Genomic DNA, 20,248 nt, shown 5'->3' with positions numbered 1-20,248 from the left:
CAATATTTTATTTTAGTAAACTTATTTCTTACAGTTTTATAAACTTATAATGCTTTTTTGGAATACAATATTTTTTGGAAACTACAATCATTTCAAGTAAACATTTAACATTTCAATATATTTTGTTATAATTACTCACCAAATATTTGTAAATAATAACTGAACTTTAGTGAGTTAGCGGAGATGTTTATAAACTTTTTCACATTTTTATAAACTTTTACATTCATTTTGGTTTACAAATTTACGTATAAATATTGTTCATGTTTGTCTAAATGAATAAAATACAGTTCACTTAGCTACGATGTATTCATTTGGAATATTCCCACTGCCATAAAAGAGTATTCCTAGTGCGAACGTTAACTAGAGTTACCAGCTGGCAAGGAAGACTGTCCTCAGGACCTAATTTTTGTGAGTTATGAGTAGTTTTCATATAGTTCTATCATATTTCATTCAAAAGTAAGTAAAAATATATTTAAAAAATTTCAGCATATATGGAACTCTATATAGGGATTTTTAGCAGCGAACGTGTTAAATTAATTGATTAGTAATAATTTCCACATTTCAGTAAAAAAGCACCAATGCTCGAATCATTTAAACATTCATCTTGAACTTCTTGATTAATTAACATTAAGAATTAGGAATTCACCTAAACCAAATTTCTTAAAGCTAAAGTGTGTGTGTGATATTGGATGAGGTCATGCTAACGCCTGCAAGATTATTTACGCAAAGGTCCAGACCACTTCTGTGGTCCCCAGAGTGTTCTTTCAACACTAATCTGATCCTACATCTTTCAATGCTATTTTGACAAAATACTTTTTGATGGTAATATCATCCGAAACTATAAAGCAGCAGGTTTAAAATGAAATAAATTTCAACACTAAAACAAAGAAAATATATTTTGTGACTAATCTGAGTTGACACTGCAACACTGTCTCAAACAGATCTCTGGTTTATGCAAAAATTCTTGGATTTTTAAAGTGGATTTTCACACTTTGTTTTTAGTGATTTGAGTTGAAGTGGTCCTGTTAAAATGTTCTGAATGCACTAAATCGAAGTCCAATTTACCTCAAAATAATTCCCAGGTTTCCAATCAAAACATTATCACTATTAAATTAATTAATATATAAATTAATCATTTATATTAATTAAAATTAGAAATAAATTTATTATAATTATAAAAATTAATTATATAATTAATTTTGATTTATATTTATTAATTTATTTGTATTAAATTATTATTTTTGTTGGTCAAAAATTAGAAGAAGCTTATTTATTTATCACTTGGTACATTAATATTTTTTTTATTAACAATATTTCTTTCATACTATTTATGTAGGTTTATTAATAGTATTTTGTAACTGGACTGTATAGTAAGAACAATATTTTGTAAACTCTTCCTCTAGAGGAAAATGCAAATGGACATATCTAACAGACCACCAATAGACATTTTATTTACACAATCATATATGGTACATTGCTTTGTAAACAACCCTGTGAAAATGAGGTAGCAGATTAACAAGATTGATGAAAAGTAAAAACGGTGAATTACTAACTCACATTTAGTCCTTCCATTACAGGCTCTGTATTAAGAATAGTGAGGCGTCCGCCAAGCTCATCAAGAAGTTCCAGTTCTAATCTGTAAATATTCCACTGTTCTTCTATAGACAACCTGTCAGCCCAGATGTAGAGGATCCCTTTGCATTTTGGTCCATAAATGGGCAGCTGCAGTCTTGACATTAGAGCTGAAAGGACATTTGTTTTGTCAGACACATCGATGTTGGAGCTGCGGACTGGTTTGCCCAGGAGCTGACTGGCAGCTGGGTGGTTGTTTATTATCTTCATGGCCTCTTTATAGACAGGAGAGTCTCGCACTCTGTTCTGTAAAATGCCATGGAGAGTGTAGCCTGTCAGGGCAGTAACCATGCCTCCTACTCCTGCAATGCCCACCAGAGTCTTCAAGCTAAGGTTTATCATACCTGGAAAAAAAGCAATGAAGAATGGAAAATTATTTAAATATTATTTCCTACATTTATTGGAACTATTAGCTAAAGTTTTTAAATTGACTTTCTATGGATGGTCCACCAAAACATGAAACTTTACAACTCCACAATTGCAATAGCAAGATGGAGTGACTGCACAAGGCATAATTTCTTTTACAAAGACAAGTCCTGTAACGTAGCCTGCCAATCCCCAACCTAACTGCTTGTGATTTTTGAATGTGGAGCCACCTTAAAAGCTAAGTATTTTTATTAATCCCTCACACCATTGCCGATTTAAAAATCTGCTTAAGAAATTAAATTGCTGCACCATAAACATCTATGGTTGAGTTATGACAAATTTTCAGAAAAGATTGAAATCATACACATAATGCTGGGAAATATCTGATTGATGGTATATTTCATACATGAAAATAGCATAACTATGTACATAGGGAATGTTCTAGGTCTGAGCTACTGCAAAGATCGCCATTTCATGTGGGATACCATATAAAATTTAATTAAAAAGTATACAGAATAAAAATGGACTACACTTTCAAATTACACCTGCAATGAGAGTTCTATAGTTTCACTTATCTAATAGATTTCAAAAATCTGTGTTACAGGTACTTCTTTTTACTACCCCATTCTTCAGAGAGATTCACCTGGTGACTCAGCATGACCGCCCCACTCGCACATTGTCTGCAGATTTGAAACCGAGTGAATTAATGAAAACACAATCTGACAATGAAAATCAAATTACCTAATGTGTAATGGCAGTAATATGAACTGAAATTCAGGGAGTCTGCAAGGTTACCTATGTTCCAGTGAGGTGTGTAAGAAAAACAAATAAAATCCACTTCTTTTGTGGATCCTAACGAGTCCTGGTCAGAGCACTGCAAGCTTCTTAAACAGACATCTAAGGAACTAAAATCAAACAGTAAGGCAACTGTACACTTCACAGTAGCATTCAACATGATTTTCACCAAAAGTAGATGAGGCAAATAAAATAATAGAAGAGACTAACTAAGATTGAAAAATAATGGAAAACTTCATGAAGCAAATGCAGAATTTCGGGAAACATTGATTGACAGACCTTAAAAGTACATATGCGAAATATTCCAGTTGAAGCCACTGGGCATAGCAAAAAGCGATGTGTCACTTAAATCTGGGCAACCTTATGATGTCCAGGAGCAAGGTGCAAGGGGAATGCATGAGATGACTGTTGGATTTGGTGGGGTTCGTTCCCTAAGAGTCAAAGGTTCCTGCTAGCCTAGAAATAAGGGTGTGCCACCCCTGCCTACTCTGACTAGAGAGGCTGGTTTAGAGCTGGCTTTCCCATCTTCCAAGAGGAGATGACTTGATATTAGTACCCTATATTTTTCCCCATGCATCCCGACAGGAGGCAGTTCCTATCCCCAACTTTACCCATCTAGAATATCCTGTCACTCCAGAAACAGTGCAGAAGTCCTTATAGGACAAGGTGCATTTTCTAATCTTATCCTAAGAGAATAAAAAAATGTAATAATAGTTATGCACAAGGTGGTGTTTTGGTTTTCATTCTTGAGAATATATAAGCTATAGATGTATAAATGATATGCTTCTGCTGTTTGTATAATCTTTTATATTAAGATAAATGATAGTTTACTTACTTTTATTACATTACATGAATTTGCTAAACAGTTTCCAAGAGTGGCTTGAACACTTTTTGGTGACGTAAATATAAACTTATTGATGAATAATTCAATTGAGAATAATAGTTATATTGATGAGATGCAGAATAGCTTTATTTTGTTATCATTAATCAGATAACAAGAGTTTAACCAAATTATATCTGTTTAGATCATTCATTATAAAAATGATTTTAATTTAGGGAATCAAATCAAATGTTTTCCTTGTACGAATATACAAATGGTTAACGAGCCAAAATATGATTATAATGTGGATATGATTAATTCTACAGTATACAGGGTGACCATTAAGTCTTAAAACGACTTTATAACTTTTAAACGACAAGAGATATCATAACCAAATTTGGTATACCGTTACTGGAAATTGTAAGATACTTTTCTGTGTACATGGTGGTCAGATTTCACCTTTGGGGGACTGCCCGTCGGGGGTTATAACAAAATCTTTAATGACAGCCTATGTTGAGTTGTACATCATTTTAAATGTCTACTTGAACTGAAAACAATGCCGCAAACCGGATTTCAAAAGGTTGATCCAGTCGGAAGAAATCGCTGTTCAAAGTTTAAAAAATGTTAAACACCATTATTACATAAGAAATAACTCATACTGTAGCTGTTAGAAGTTAAGGGGAATACTTAGTGAACTCATTTAAAAGTAGATGTTCAAAAGTTTCCTTTCGGCCGTCTGACAATGTGCTACGTGTAATCAGAAAAACCTGCTGCATTAAGAAGTACAATGAAAAGTGAAAGCAGTGCCTGTAGGTCAGGGTTTCCCATCCACTGGACTTCCCCATAATGGCTGTTATCTGTCTTATCAGTTCACTTATCAGTTCCACTCTAGCTACAGTACTTTTTGCAGCCATATCCTGTTACTGTAAGTTATAAGTTTTAAGAGATGTCGCTTAGTGAGCATGAAAGAATTACACTCTTAATGATGCTGGGGTGATAATGTAAGACCGTTTGCAGAAGTAACACATTTATTCAATGCTACTTTTCCTGATAGAGCTCCTATTTCTAAATCCACAGCACAGTACACAGTTGCTCGCTTTTTAGATACTGTTAGTGTTAAGGATCAAGCCAGATCTGGACGACCAAGTACTGTGACAGACGAAGATGGCTCATTAGACATTCTTCAGTCTTTCATTGAAAATCCAAACGAATCAGTTAGATCAGCAGCACAATCTCATGGAATAGGTCGCGAATCAGTTCGCAAATTATTAGAGAAGTCTGGTTTCAAAGCATACTGTGTTACCCTGTTGCAGGAACTAAGCGAAGATGATTTTGATCGCCGGATGGAATTCAGTGAAATTATGATGAATAAAATTGACCAAAACGAAATACTTTTAGACGGTATTGTATTCTCAGATGAGTCGACTTTTATATTGAATGGCCGGTATTGGGATAATGTTAACCCACACTGGATGAATGAGTGTCGCACACAACATCCCCAAAAATTAAACGTATGGGCAGGTATCGTACATAATTCAATTATAGGACCATTTTTCATCGATGGAAATTTAAATGCCAACAAGTATCATGATACGCTCCAAAATGAGATTGTTCCTGCTTTACAAGCTACTCTGGGCGCTGACTTCCAAACATGTTTTTTCCAACAAGACGGAGCACCGCCACACTATGGTGTTCAGGTAAGGCAATACTTAGATGCAGTATTCCCACACCAGTGGATTGGAAGACGTGGTGCGATTGAGTGGCCGGCTCATTCCCCTGACCTAACTCCGCTTGACTACTTCCTATGGGGCTACATCAAGGACAAAGTGTATCGAACTCAGCCTACAGATCTGAACGAACTGAGACATAGGATATCACATGAAGCTCACGCTATTCCACGAGAATACATACAAAATGCAGTAGCCGGCTTTTATAACCGGTTAGCACATTGCCAGACGACCGATGGTGAACATTTTGAACACCTACTTTGAAAGACTCTGTAAGTATTCCCCTTAACTTCTAACAGCTACAGTATTAGTTATTTCTTATGTAATAATGGTGTTAAACATTTTTTAATCTTTGAACAGCGATTTCTTCCGACTGGATCAACCTTTTGAAGTCCGGTTTGCGGCATTGTTTTCAGTTCAAGTAGACATTTAAAATGATGTACAACTCAACATAGGCTATCATTAAAGATTTTGTTATAACCCCCGACGGGCCGTCCCCCAAAGGTGAAATCTGACCACCATGTACACAGAAAAGTAGCTTACAATTTCCAGTAACAGTATACCAAATTTGGTTGCGATATCTCTTGTCGTTTAAAAGTTATAAAGTCGTCCTAAGACTTAATGGTCACCCTGTATACAGCAAATAAAGGATAACACAATAATATACTTAGAAACCGACACTGGCAGGTGGTGAAGGGCACTATTCAGGTCCGCCCCAGCCAGGCAAAAAAGTCTCATGGTCAATATCAGTATAGAGCAGCCAATCAGTGATCCGTCTTAATATTAAAATCTATAGAGAATTAAAAGAAAGAAAACAGAGGCTAGTGTAGAGAGTTTAAGAGATATAAAATACATTAGTTTTTCACAATGATTTAGTTAGTTGAAGAAAGGCAATTCCTACATTTTTAGAAGATCTAGTGTTGTAATTTTCTGAAGCCCACAAAATTTGTATGTGTGATGAAAATGGATGAAGGATGGACTTATATGTACCACCCCACGTAATAATTCCAAAAGAAAGAATAGAGCATGTATGCGATATAAGCCAATGTAATATACTATTGTCTCATTTCCATGTTCCTGCCTATCTTCTGAGAATGCTGAACACCTATCTCAGGGATAGGCAATTGACCTATATGGGCCACGCTAAAAAGATATCATGGCAGGAGCTGCGCAGGACTCGATCCTGGAACATCGCCTACTACGGGATCCTCTGAATGGAAATGAATGAAGGGAGCTTCCTTGTGGGTTACAAACCATGAAAGACTGACAGGAACAATGGCTGCTAGAGAGCAGAGGACGTTGGACGGCCGGGAAAAATTAGAAACCTGAGAGAATGGTGAGGGGGGTCACAACACAGGGAGGTAAATTTCTACCTGACCCAGTTCTTCACTGGCCATCAGGAAAGTTCAAAGTGTCACTATGGGGATGAGGAACACAATGATGCCAACTACACGTTCTTCTGCAGACAGTGGAAAATGAAAGAAAGGGACTCGAGATTGCCATAGGCCAAGTCTCACCGGACACCATTGTTTGGATAATGGTATCCGACAGACTTGGAATACTGTCTCTGCTCAAAAGGGGTGTTAAAAACCAAGAAACTAAGAGAAAAATAACCCACTCCATTGGTGTTGCCCAACTGATGGCTTGATACTATAGGAGCCCTGTTGGCTTAAGTAAGCACCTTTTGTAAGTAATGCAGAAAGCAGCCCTGAATGATGGCGGGGCCGATGGGACTATTAGTGGGGCGAGTCCCACTCACCAATGAAATTAGCCACTTTTTCCCATTGTGACAAAAAAAAAAAAATATCCTTATCATCTAAAGTTTTACAAAGTTACTATATGTTTATATGTATTTTCTAATTAACATTAAAAAAACAAATACGATCTGACCAGCGTAATAAAAAATACACCTCTATAACTGTAATAATTATTTACTTTCTCTATGTATTCACAATTACAACACAACTATGGATATCTTGAAACGTGTAGATACATTTTGCTTTAGATAAAGGGAAAGATCAAACCATTTCTTAAAGTTTTAAAAGATTTTCTTGAGCTTTAATTCATTCCTTTAATCATTAGAAGTTTGTATATAGTCTGTGGTGTGTGTTGTCTGCAAAATTTTATCTCTACAATTTATTGATCTAATTGACATTTCTAGTGCTATTCTGAAGTACAAGTGTGTTAGAAATTGGTCAGATAGGCTAAGTATTCTAAAAGTATTCAAATAAAAGGTTTGGCTTTTTTGTCAGTTACAAAAGTGAACAAATTTAGTTTCAAATATTACTTACATCATAATGGCAAAACCCACATGTCTATAATATACACTGTATGAAGTTTTAGACTGTAAAGCAATCACACAACCACAAATATTTAGTGTTTCTTCACTCAATATTTCTTAATGACAATTTTTACTAAATATTTTTATAAACAAAAATAATTTTATAATAAAACAGCAAAATATTTAAGACAGGAAAACAGATAGTTGAAGTTTGACTCAAGTAGCATGTTATAAACCAATCACATCATTCCACCAGCGAGCCAACCAACTTAAGAGCAGAAACAGCTGTCTTATAATCAAATGGTTAGTGATAGTCTAACCAGCTGTCAATCAAACCTTCAATAAACAAGCGCTCACCTTTGGTCTGTGATAAACCGGCTACTGATAACCGATTTTAACATCATTTTAATGATCACTGATTTTAATATATTGTTTTTATACAGTTTTAAATTATTTATTATACAGTTTTAAATTATTTATTTAATTATTGAATTTTAAATTATTGATCATGTAATTACTGTATTTTTGCACATGCAATATTGATGCTGCTGTGCATGTACTTAACAGTGACAAAATTTTGAAGGCAATACTACATACATTTAAAATAAATTGTGACAATTCTCCCCGTGCTTTGTAATCTTTTGATTCCTAGTATTCCTAATAGGAAACTATGTATGCATTAAAAGAAACAGTGTTTGTCAAAACTAAGAGGTCACTCAGCCTGGCCTGCCATTATAGATAAAATAGAAAAACTCGAATAAGATTTCACATAGTTTTCTATGGTACTCACCAAATAGCTATTTGTAGTGAGAAAGAAAATTTTCCCTTTTTATAACTTTCTTGAAAATGAAATTCCAAAAATCCAAAGCTTAAAGCCTGACTTCCAAAAGGCACTAGATGAAGCAAAAAAATCACTATTGACAGATACAAAATTGGAGTTACACTCCCATGATTCAAAAGCAAATTTTGAATGCAGTGAACAAGAGTTAAAGGAAAAAAATTTTTAAACCTAACTATAAACGAAAACCAGGACTTGGAAACCTCCCTAACTCTTGCTGCAGAAGCAGGAACTTTGCAACTTGGCGAGAATAATAGCTTAAAACAACAGATTTCTGACCTTAACGAGAAATATTTCATTCTTCAATCAGAATTAGAAGATGAAGATAAACTAAAAGCCTCAGAGGAGCAAAATAGAAAACTTCAACCAACTACTTAATAACCTGAAAAAAGGATTTCAGCATAGAAAAATCCCATCTTCTCAAAAAAATTAAAGACAAAGAACAAATGCTAGAAGATTTTGAGGAACAAACAGAAAAAGGATCAAAGTGCGTATGAAAGTAAGATAAAAAGCTTAGAAGATGTCGCTAACAAGAATAAGCTATACTATGAAGAACACTTGAACCTTGCCTGCTCCTCCCTTAAAACCACCAAAGAGGAATACCAACAGGCATCAGAAATCAATGACAAAATGTCAAAAATGCAGACAGTTACCATAGAAAAACTAAAGAGAGAAATTAAATCCTTGAGGGAAACAATAAATCTGTAGTACAGAGAAGAAGAAGATACTAATGTTAAAAAACTGCAGTTAGAAAAAGAAAATCTGGAAAGGTGCAATATTGAACTGATGGAAAGGATTGAATTTTTAGAGCTCACCTTGGCTCTTAACTCTGAGCCACACTTAAATAAAGGTAAAGGTGATGAAAATCTTTCTGAAGAACTTTCCATCCACCTAAATTCCTTCGGCTCTCTGACAGAAGAAGTTTCATTTCTAAACGAAGAACTTACAGAAAAAGAAAGTGGGGAGAAACTTAACCAAATCCCACAAATATCAGATAACCAAACTAAAACCCTATCCACACAATCAACGGCTAATTCAGAACTCATCAGTGTAACACTCAATGAGATTGATGAACCAAACAGCTCTCAGACCCCTGTAGCAAAGGAAGCCACTACAAAATATGTCCCTGAAATCAAACACGGTCAGCCACTCAGCTCGTTGCTATCTAATGCCCAATCTAACAATGAGTCGACCTCATTGACTTGCACACACTCTGAGATTATTGTGGTCAAACCCATAATACACAGTACTCTGATGGATCCTACCCAGTGCTCAAAAAGAGAAAACAGAACTTCTCAGGGGATAAACCTAAATTCATCAAACAGAACGGATATTTCTGGATTTGAAAATTGCAGAAATCCAAACTGAAGAAGTAATCAAATCCTCAGAAGTAAAAACTCACCATACACAAACCGTTGATGTTGAAAAAATCCCCAAGCGACAAAGACATGACTAAAACTGCAGAAATCAAGAACCTTCATCAACTGCATACAACACACGAAACAAACAAACACCACTGGGTCGGACCATATACAGCCTTGCACACCCCCAGCAGATGAAAATGCTAATAAATCATTGTCCAAAGACTCCAGGAGAAAACCGCAACCCCAACCTCCTTGCACCGCCTATAAACTGACCAAAGATGAAACTTTCAGTGAGTATTTTTGACCCAAAATGCAAAAACACCTAAAAAAATTTAGGTAAGGCTTCTTCTCCACCCTTTCATCATGAAAATGACATAGGGAGAGCCAGTCCAAACTCCCTTGAAACAAAAAAACTGAACTGCAACATCTTACCCCAAGATGGACAAATGCCTGATCAAGACACAGGGAGAGCTAGCCAAACTCCCTCAAACAAAAAACTGAATCGCAACATCTTACCTGGGGATGGACAAACACCTGAACAAGACATAGGGAGAGCCAGACAAACTCCCTTCAACAAAAAACTGAATCCTATAATGCAATCACAGGATATATCCAATAGATCAAAGGAATAAGGGACATCAAGAAATACAAAACCACACAAACATCCAAAACAATAAGTTTTTAGAGCCATCTCAATGGAGGAAGAGCCGCAGAAAAAAGACCGACAGACTAAAGATCTATTTCAAGTCAGGCACAAAAATAAAAATACAAAACATATAAAAATAGTTGACCAAAACATAGATAGAATATCGGAATAAAATTGAACAAATATGCCATTTCTTGCATGAAAATAAACCAGATCTTGTCATCTTAACAGAACACGGACTCACACAAGCAAATCTGAAAAATACCAGATTGGCTGACTACTCACTGGTGGGAGGTTTTGCCAGGAAAATTCATCTTAAAGGTGGAGTAGCTGCTTATGTGAAAAAAGAACTAGCTGACCAAGTCAAACTCATGGACACCAGTGGCGATGATTCAGAACTAATATGTGAAGCAGCGCTTTTCCAGATAAAAAATGTAAAAAAAGATTTACTCGTTTTAGGTGTCTACAGACCACCAGGCTCAAATATAAATGAAGCAACTGACATTCTTGGTAACATTCTGGATAAAGCATTAGAGAAAGAAAAGAAGGTTGCTAATCATGGGAGACATTAATGTCAACAACATTACAGAAAAGTAACGAAAAATCCAAGCTTAATGACCTCCTAGCATGCTACAATATTAAGCGACTTTACCTTCCCCCAACAAGAATCACACCAACATCTGCAACCTCCATAGACTGGGTCTGCGCTAATTTTGAGGAGAACACCTTGAAACACAGGTGATACAAACCGGCCTATCAGACCATAAGGCACAAACAGCTACTGTGTACCTTTCTAGACCCTCTATTAAAACTCCAAAAGAAAAAACCCGAATCTTTAGTAACCGCAACATTGGAAACTTAAAATCATTCTTGAAACAGCAAAATTGGAGTAACAGTCCTAAGAATGCAAAATACTAATGAGGCTTACAACACCTTCAATGAAATTATGCAAACAAATTTAAATTCCGCCTGTCCTCTTGTGCTTAAAAGAGCTAAAAGAAAACAGAACCATTTTCTATGGGACCAAGAAACAGAACATCTAAGACAAAATTACATCAAAGCACTTGAAAGGGAATTGTGCACAGGATTGGAAAATGACAAGAAGGAAACTGCTGAGAGAAAGAAAGTATATGATATGAAAGAAGCAGCTAAAAACAATATCTAGGCAACAAACTTGCTCTCAATATAGATGGGAAATTCACAGAAAATCCCAGTAAAGTTGCCAACCATCTCAATTACTTCTTTGCCAATATTGCTGATGAAACACTTAAACAGAACACCTCAAAACTTGCAAAACAATCACAGCACAACTTCTCAACAAAAACCCAGCTCCTTTTCACACCATCAACACAGAAAGAAGTAACTTGCCATTATAGATAGTATGAAGCAAAAAACATCAGCAGGTCTGGATGATATATCCTCAAAACTCATAAAAAGCTGTAAAGAGGAAATCATTGTCCCCTTCACACATCATCATCATTAATAAGTCAAAAATACAAGTATAAAAATGGCCCAACCACAGAAACAACCAGCTATCGTCCCATATCACTTATTCCAACATTTTCTAAAATAATTGAAAAGGTTATCCTAACAAGACTTCTTAATTACTTAAGCAATAACAATCTGTTGACTGAAAACCAACATGGATTCCTGAAGGGCCGATCTACCACAACAGCCATCGTACAGTTAGTTGAGTATATCATTGACCAAATTGAAAGTGAAAAAACTGTTACCAGCTTGTTCCTAGATTTTAGTTAAAGCATTCGACTGCATAGACCACTCATTGCTCCTAGAAAAACTACACCAACTGGGAATCAAAGGAACATCAGCTAACTGGTTCAGGACCTTCCTCAGTGGAAGACAGCAGTTAGTGGAACTAAAACACAACCTGAACGGAACAACTACCAAGGTTCACTCAACCCCACTTCAAGGTGAATAGAGGAGTACCACAAGGGACAGTGCTTAGACCTGTCCTTTTCCTCTTGCTTACAAACGACCTACCTCAGTACCTGACCAACCTCTGCCAAACAATAATGTATGCAGATGATACTGTTCTAACATTAGCTAACAAAAATAAAAATCAACTTGAAATAGATACACGAAACCATCCTCAACTCAGCAAAACAGTACTGTAGGACAAACGACCTAGCTTTGAATGAGAGTAAAACTGTACAGATGACGTATAGCGCAAGAGGAAACACACAGAATGGGATACCTGACTTAAAAGTACAAGATAATTTAAAATTATTTAGGTATTAATCTTGACATGAACCTCAATTGGAAGGCTCATGTTGATGTGCTGTGCAAGAGACTTGCATCGGGCACCTATGTCAAAGAAGGATAAAAGAAATATGCGGAAACATCTGCAGCAAGAATTGCCTACTTTGCTCTTTTTGAGGCACATGTTAATATGGCATAGCAGCATGGGGTGGAACTACTAGCTCCAACAGGGAAAGAGTTTTCTTGCAGCAGAAGAAAACAATAAGATGCTTAACAGGCCTTGGATTTCAAAGCAGCGCTGTCGAAGAGCATTCCACGAGCACAAAATACTTACAGTACCTGCACTTTACATAAACGAGGTAAATTCTACTAGTAATCTCATCAAACAAGCCAAAACTTGGAGATTATCACCAATATAACACCAGAAAATGCCTCAGATTTCTCACTTCCAGCACATCACCTGAGCTTTTCTGAAAGGAAGCCAACCTTCAGGGAGCACGGTATTTCACAAACAACCTGCCAGACCACATCAAACAAGACACGGGAAAGACCTTCAAGGGAAAACTCCCTCGATGGCTTGAAGATCATCCCTTCTATAGCGAAAAGGAATTCATGGAGTGGAAGACTTAAAGATAACACTCGCAAGATAGAACTTCATTTTAATGTAACATTGTTTTGACGCCAATACCGATCTCTATGATTGTGTAAATAAAGAAAGATTGTCTATTGTCTATTCCATGTCCTCTCTCTTAGAAAAATCAATATTTCATCCGTGAAAAGAAACAATTATCTGTTTAAATTTAGTCTACTAATGTTATACATATGAGAAATATTATAGGTCCATGGACACTGCCTTGGATTTGGCTAAATAGTCATCCTGTTTACCATTTCTATTCGGAGCCTATTGGAGAAGTTTTAAATCAAGACAATGAGGTTCCACGAAATTCAATCACATTTAATTAATTCAAAAGAATGCTCCTATCTATGTAATCAAATGCCTTTTTTAGGCCAAAAAACACAAGCAGATCAAGCTTATCCTCAGAAATGGTGTTGTTAATTGCTTTATTAAGTTATCAGAGATGGTTTTATCCGGCCTACATCCATATTGACACTTGGATAAAATATTGTTTTCTTGAATATGTGTTTTCTTTACTGGCTTTTCTTTTACAACCTTTTCTATCATTTTGGAAAAAATACTTAACAAAGAAAACAGGCAGAAGTTGTTTTTTGAGTGTTAAAATTAGAAAATACATATAAGCGTATAGTAAGTTAGTGAAATTTTAGACGATAAGGATATTTTTCTCTTTTTGTCACAATAGAGAAATTGCTAATGTACCGTCAGCAAATTTCATTGGTGAGAAGGACTTGCTCCCACAAAAAGTCCCACCAGTACAGCTATCATTCAGGACTGCTTTACGCATTACTTCAAAAGGGTGATTACTTAAGCCAACATAGCAAAACAGGGCTCCTATAGTATCAAGCCAACAGTTGAGTATACACGATGGAGTGAATTATAAAGAAACCAGGCAGAAGCTATTTTTGTCTTTTGTACGAATGGTTTGAACAGAGAAACAGAGATTGAACAGCCAGTGCACTAAGAGGAAAGTGAACTGGAGCTAAACTCAACATTCATATTGAACCAACCCTTCCCATTATAGCTATCTACATTATGTGCATCAGAAACACCTTAGCGCATCAGGGAAAATTACTTCTTTAATACTCAAGTTTATCACATGTAAATGTGGTTTACAAAGATACTTAATGGTATTCTCTAGAAATGTGGGCGAAACACCGTTATAACCCAGAGCAGACCCACCATGCAACTCAGAAACGTGTCGAATAATGTCTTCTTCAGAGATAGTCCGTAAAGTAAAATTAGTCTGAAGTCTGTAACCACAGTCATTCACAAGCAGGTTCCCAGCTGTGTTATCTTACCAGCTAAACTTTGCCCCACTCCTGCAAAAAATATGTTAAAATAATCATCTATAGTTTTACAGAAATCTTAGTTGATAACTGTACTGCTAGATAAACATTTATCAATCGGGAAATCATCTTTTTTGCCAACCTTACTTGCCAGTTCATTTATCAATCCCCAGAACAATTTAAGATTATTTGATTCAGCTAGTTTGTCCCTTTAATAATCTCTCTTAGCACTTTTCAATCATTTAATGAAAGGGTAATTCCATGTCAAATCAACCAATAAAAAATAGTTTTCAACTTGACCATTTCAGATTTGGCTGAAACTTCTACTTTTTTTCTTATACTCTCCAAATAACCACTTATTCACATCCAAACAACCAAAAACATGTTCCAAATCCAAGTTAATAACGTTATTTGGTAGTAAACTCTGATCCAAATAGTCATATGTATCAGTAATAAAAAATAGTGAGGTGTTGTGTGAATTGGCAATTCTTTTCCTACTATTTATTAATGACTTTTTCCTAATATTACTATTCTAGCCACTTTATTAAGAACTGTCCAATTGAAAAATCAACAAAATAATGTGAAGTGGAATTTGTAAAGTAGTACCTGGCTGTAATATAATAAGTGGCCACCACAACAATCGAATAATTGCCAATTAAAATAAAGTAAGTTCAAAATCATTGTAGTTGTGATCATTACTCAAATACCATGCAAATGATTTTACTTTGAGTTGATAACAAAAAATAATACATTAAAAACAGCTTTTAATAATTAATTGTAAATAACTATAAATGGGATGTTTTTGTTTTCCTATCAAACAAACTCTTTATAAATATTTCTAATCGATAATTTGGTTTGCTGATTCGATCGGCATAGTGTTATTTTGTGTTACATGCGTTGCTTATGTCGAAATGTTTATCCTTCAAAATATTAAAAAGTCACTAGATGTTACACTGTGCTGTTTGTTACATTTCATAAATACACACAGCCTAGGTAGTTATTATCATTAAATTATACTTTTTTGCGTTTAAAAACAGCTTAACTATACTGTAATTTTGACGTGACAACGTCTTAAATTAGGTTGCGGCTCGGAGTCACTCATGAAAAAGTGTAACGCCCGGTAACGTTACGATGCCCGTCCAGTGGGTCCGCCGCACGGGATAAAGCAGATAACTGTGGGTCCGCCGCACGGGATAAAGCAGATAACTATGTTTATTCGTGAAAATGTGGAGTGCTTAGATTCGTCATTTACAACAATAAAGGTAAATAATTGTACACTGATATTTCATTATCGTAAACTATGATTGATTGATTAATTGTTAGATTGACACAAAAGTTGAGAAACTGAGTTTATAGGTTATGTCATACTATTGACAAATGTTGATAGTGTTTAGTAAATTATTAGTTTAAATCACTCTGCAATCAATCGTAATTCAGTCGATTGAGAAGAAACAGCGCGTATTGCTAGTCAAACATTTAAAATAACAAATTATAACCTCTAACCTGTCATAACAGTGCGACCAAACAAACGAACTAAACCGACCAATCACCACGCGCGGAGTTTAGAATTTAACTGTGTTTAGCAAGAATTTCAAATTCCAATTTTAGTAAATGTTTTATTCAACTTTACCATTTACAATAACAAATTTTAATTAATTTCAAATTATGTACAATGTTTTAGTAAACAAAATATATTTCTATAGTTAAAATTTGTGCAATTCTTATTTTCATTCAATTCCTTGTTCCTATTGTGCAATTTAATAATATTCATATCAATAAATATTCTACCGAGAAAAAGACGTCACGTAAAATCATCGCCCGTAAAATCGACTTTACAGGCAACCATAATTTTTTTAATGAAATGGGTAGGGTACGATAAGCTGACCCGGTTTTTTATATTGAAACTGGCAAACAATATTACTATTACAAACTACATAACCATTGATAAAATCAATCGATACTTATTAATTATTTTGAACAATTAACTTAAATAATCTATATCAACAGCTGCAAACACTTTCAAATAATACACGTAGGGTAATATTTCAATTTTACATAAGTAACATATATTTTGATTATTAAAAATGCCAGTCAATTTTAGTAAACTACACAACATTGCTTTGAAAGACGATAAGAAATGTTTTTCGTGGCTACAACATGTAGGACTCGTACCGAAAAATCCAATATGTGAAATTTGTGGGAAAGAAACAAATCTAACTGTGAGAAGGGCAAATATGGTCGTCTTCAGTTTTCCTCATTTCAGTTATAATAATTTGTTTGATGACCGTTAATATTAAATTCACATTTTAATTTAAAACATATGTTTCTTATTGCGGACTTTAGATACTTTTATATCGATTGATAGTCTAGGATTTCAGATGTCAATATTAGGTATCGATGATTACATTCTTCGGTAAAAAAAACCGGGTCCGCTTATCATACCCTACCCAATGAAATACCTATAACGTAATACGGTTCGACATTTTGATTTATGTAGTTTAAATACTTATGAATATCAAAAATTCGATTGTGGTGGTGTTCGCTTATTATATTATGCAGCCAAGATCGACCTTACATGTCATTTTTAAATTCTTTGTTTTCTATACAATTATTTTGCAACTGTCATTAATTCAAATAATTTGCTCACAGTTTCTTGTTTTTCATTTAAACTAGACTAGTATACACTTTCTTAAGAAACTGTATTACCTTATTAGGTGATATCTGTATTACAGACAGAGTTTACCATAATTCTATAGCCTATGTATCGGTTTAATTGTTAGACGAAAACAAGCTTACGAGCTTTACTTTCGTTATGATGATCACACCCATACATAGATATCAATATTAAAAATAAAAATACAATTTTAATATTTTTCTTATATTGTGGTTAGGCAAATTAGGTTGGTCCTAGGCGTACCTGTTTTGTTACTTTAATATTTCTACCCTCTTGAGACTAGTTAATTTTACTTTTCTGATATGCTATTTTGGTGGCAGGCCAAATTTTTAAACCATGCAGCATGTTACTCTCTAATTAATCGTTACTTTATAACGCATCATTCAGTCAGGATGTAATTTGTTATAATATAATAACAGCAATAAAATGTATTACACAATTACATATTATGTCAATTACGTATAATCATGTACCGATATATTTAAGTTAGTTAGTATGGATACACTATTGAAAGATTTAAAAGTACTTTGTGTATATGGGTTGGAGAAATATTCATGCCAGAGGTCCATTAGGCTACACCAAAAATAGAGATATTCTCACTACACCTACATTAGAAATAAATATACTGAACATTATCATATGACTATAATTACAAAAATTGAAACAACTACGCTCATCTAATGATGATATAATTGAATCAATATTCAAAACAGGGACTCTGCTTTAATTCGCCGTGTTTAATTAATACTGTTTATATAAAATGCTCAATAGACATAGTAATGAGCATTTTAGAAAGTTTGTTTTTAATTTTTATTTGAATAACTCATAGAAATTTATGGTAAAAAATCTTTGCTTAATTAACTACAAAACAAAAAGTCATTCTGTCATTGTGAACACGTTTTAGTTAATTTTTAGGTGACTTTTGCAAGCGAGAAAGTTGTTAAACAAATTTAACAACAAAAACAATGTTAAACAAAAAAAAAGAAAGCTAAATAAAATAATTTTACTCTTCATATATTTGTATCAACTGTGCAATTGAGCTGCCCTGCGGCGTGACCTAACTTGTATTATACTTTTAATAAATTTGTATCAAACTAACCAGAAAATCTCTTCTCCAGAATATCTTATAGCTACTTACATAGTTGTCAATTAAACCGAAGATAACATATGTAAAGGATCAATTTATTACCATAACGTAGCCTGTAATTTGATGGACCCATATGCCAGTTTTCAAACAGAAGTAGGCATATATATATGTTACTTATTATTTCAGTGCATTTCTGGTTCGAACCGATTACATCTCTCGCCAGTCAATTACGTATCTTATAGATATCCCAGAAATCTGCTATGGAAACTATTTGAAACACCGGGAAGTAGAGAACATGGAAAACTCCCCATAATAGCAGTAGGGTCTTAAGATTTCCAAATTTTTTAAATCCTAGGTCCTAAGTTCGTTAAATATACATATAATAATTATACGTTAAATATATATAGTACATCTGAACTAACAAAAGGAGGGCAACGATCAGATCAGAGTGTGTAAAGTTTACAGTAAAACCACTCTATTACCAATTACAAGAGGATGTTTATTCAGGGATAATATTCAAATCTTCTGTAACAAATACAGCTTCCATGGAGTGTATTTAATTAAACAAAATTATATTATACCATTGACAAAATAGTTAATTTTTAACCAAATTAAGGACAAAGCTAAATTATAATGTCTACTCTCAAATCACAATACATATATCCTAGTTTGAAAGTTGACCACAAACTAACTAATAGAGTTACAATAACGGGAATTATATAAAAGTTTAGCTTGCTTATTTCTGCGTTTGTAAAAGTCAAACGGCTTGCTAAATCTTTCAGTTTTTGCATCGTTAACAACGAAAAATGCCGGTTTATTTGCGACTTTCAACCAAACTCCAACTTTAGGAAAATTCATAACTCGGAAACTTGTACTCCGATTCAGACAAATTTGTATACAAGCTACTGTAATAGTAATTGTAATTGTGATATGTACAGTTAAGAATAGCATGAATAAATGTGTCATTAACACGTTAGCTGCCACGCCGACCCGATCGGGTCGGCACAGTTTGTCGCGGCAGAAACATTGGCCGACCCGATTGGGTCGGCGGCGGGATTTTACAGGACTTCAGTAAATCGATCTGTGACGTTTATCAGTGGTCGTTAGCGACTATTTTAAGAGTCATAATATAAGAAAACAATAGTATAAATGTTATAGAATATTAGTTTTGTAAATAAAAATTTGTATTTTACATAAATACTGTCGGATAATAGACGATATTTTGCCGACCGATCGGGTCGGCACATTTAATTTTTTAGTTTGTACACTGTTATTTTGCTGAAATATGAATAAAATTTGAACCCAATTGTAATATTTTTTGCGGAACATAATAAATATAAAACTATATATGTGTCAGAATATTTTTTTTTAATGTTACATGGTTATACGTTAAAAACTACTTTCACAAAGATCCTTCCTATTTATGTAAGTTCTTAAAACACTCTTTACAAAGAAAATGGTTTTATTGCAGGACATTTTTCCACAAAATGTAGTAATCTTCTTGAGATTCTTGGTTGCTTTTCGGTCTCCAGTTCGTGAATCTCTGGCATAACAAAACTTTGCAGTTTTTCCGGGCTCTCCTCTTGTTCTTCCCCTCGCCTACAAATATTGCCGTTTCGGATAAAGTGGTGATGTCCAACTTGTTTGACTGGCTCGAGTTGTCCATTTTGCAACCCTAGAAGTGCATACACAATTTTCTCCTGAAGAGTCGTAATGGAGTAGAGATGTTTGTTTTTAACTTTGAGAGTTGACCACCGCAGCATCCTTGTAGGCGAGCCAGGCATTGACGACCGCTGTACCCAGCAGGAACTCTTCTGCGACTTTATGATACCATCGCATAGATTTTCTGATGGCTGTTGCTATACGATGACATCT

The 20,248-nt window shown here is 34.6% G+C and overlaps 1 protein-coding gene across 5 annotated transcripts; it reads right to left on the bottom strand.

Moving 5' to 3' along the window:
- Positions 1–1,426: 1,426 nt before the first annotated feature.
- Positions 1,427–17,646, bottom strand: LOC124354692 (cytochrome c oxidase assembly factor 1 homolog). 5 transcript variants are annotated; one of them, XM_046805335.1, is made up of 3 exons: positions 17,530–17,646; positions 14,506–14,645; positions 1,427–1,976 (listed from the first exon to the last, which is right to left on the bottom strand). In XM_046805335.1, the coding sequence occupies exon 3, from the start codon at positions 1,972–1,974 to the stop codon at positions 1,549–1,551; it is 426 nt and encodes a 141-aa protein (XP_046661291.1). In that variant the 5' UTR covers positions 1,975–1,976; positions 14,506–14,645; positions 17,530–17,646; the 3' UTR covers positions 1,427–1,548. The 5 variants fall into 5 exon arrangements, with proteins under 5 accessions (XP_046661291.1, XP_046661290.1, XP_046661289.1 ...); XM_046805334.1 differs by lacking the exon at positions 17,530–17,646 and adding an exon at positions 17,319–17,523; XM_046805333.1 differs by lacking the exon at positions 14,506–14,645 and having other exon boundaries at positions 17,530–17,632.
- Between the last annotated feature and the right edge of the window lie 2,602 nt (positions 17,647–20,248).

The sequence above is a fragment of the Homalodisca vitripennis genome, chromosome 2 (assembly GCF_021130785.1).
Source record: "Homalodisca vitripennis isolate AUS2020 chromosome 2, UT_GWSS_2.1, whole genome shotgun sequence".
NCBI classification, from domain to species: Eukaryota; Metazoa; Arthropoda; class Insecta; order Hemiptera; family Cicadellidae; genus Homalodisca; species Homalodisca vitripennis.
Note: the sequence above shows the minus strand (reverse complement) of the source record. Positions and strands in the feature narration are given on the sequence as shown.

Coding starts and splice junctions, on each gene's coding strand:
- LOC124354692 (XM_046805335.1), bottom strand. CDS start 1,974: ATGATAAACCTTAGCTTGAAGACTCTGGTGGGCATTGCAGGAGTAGGA.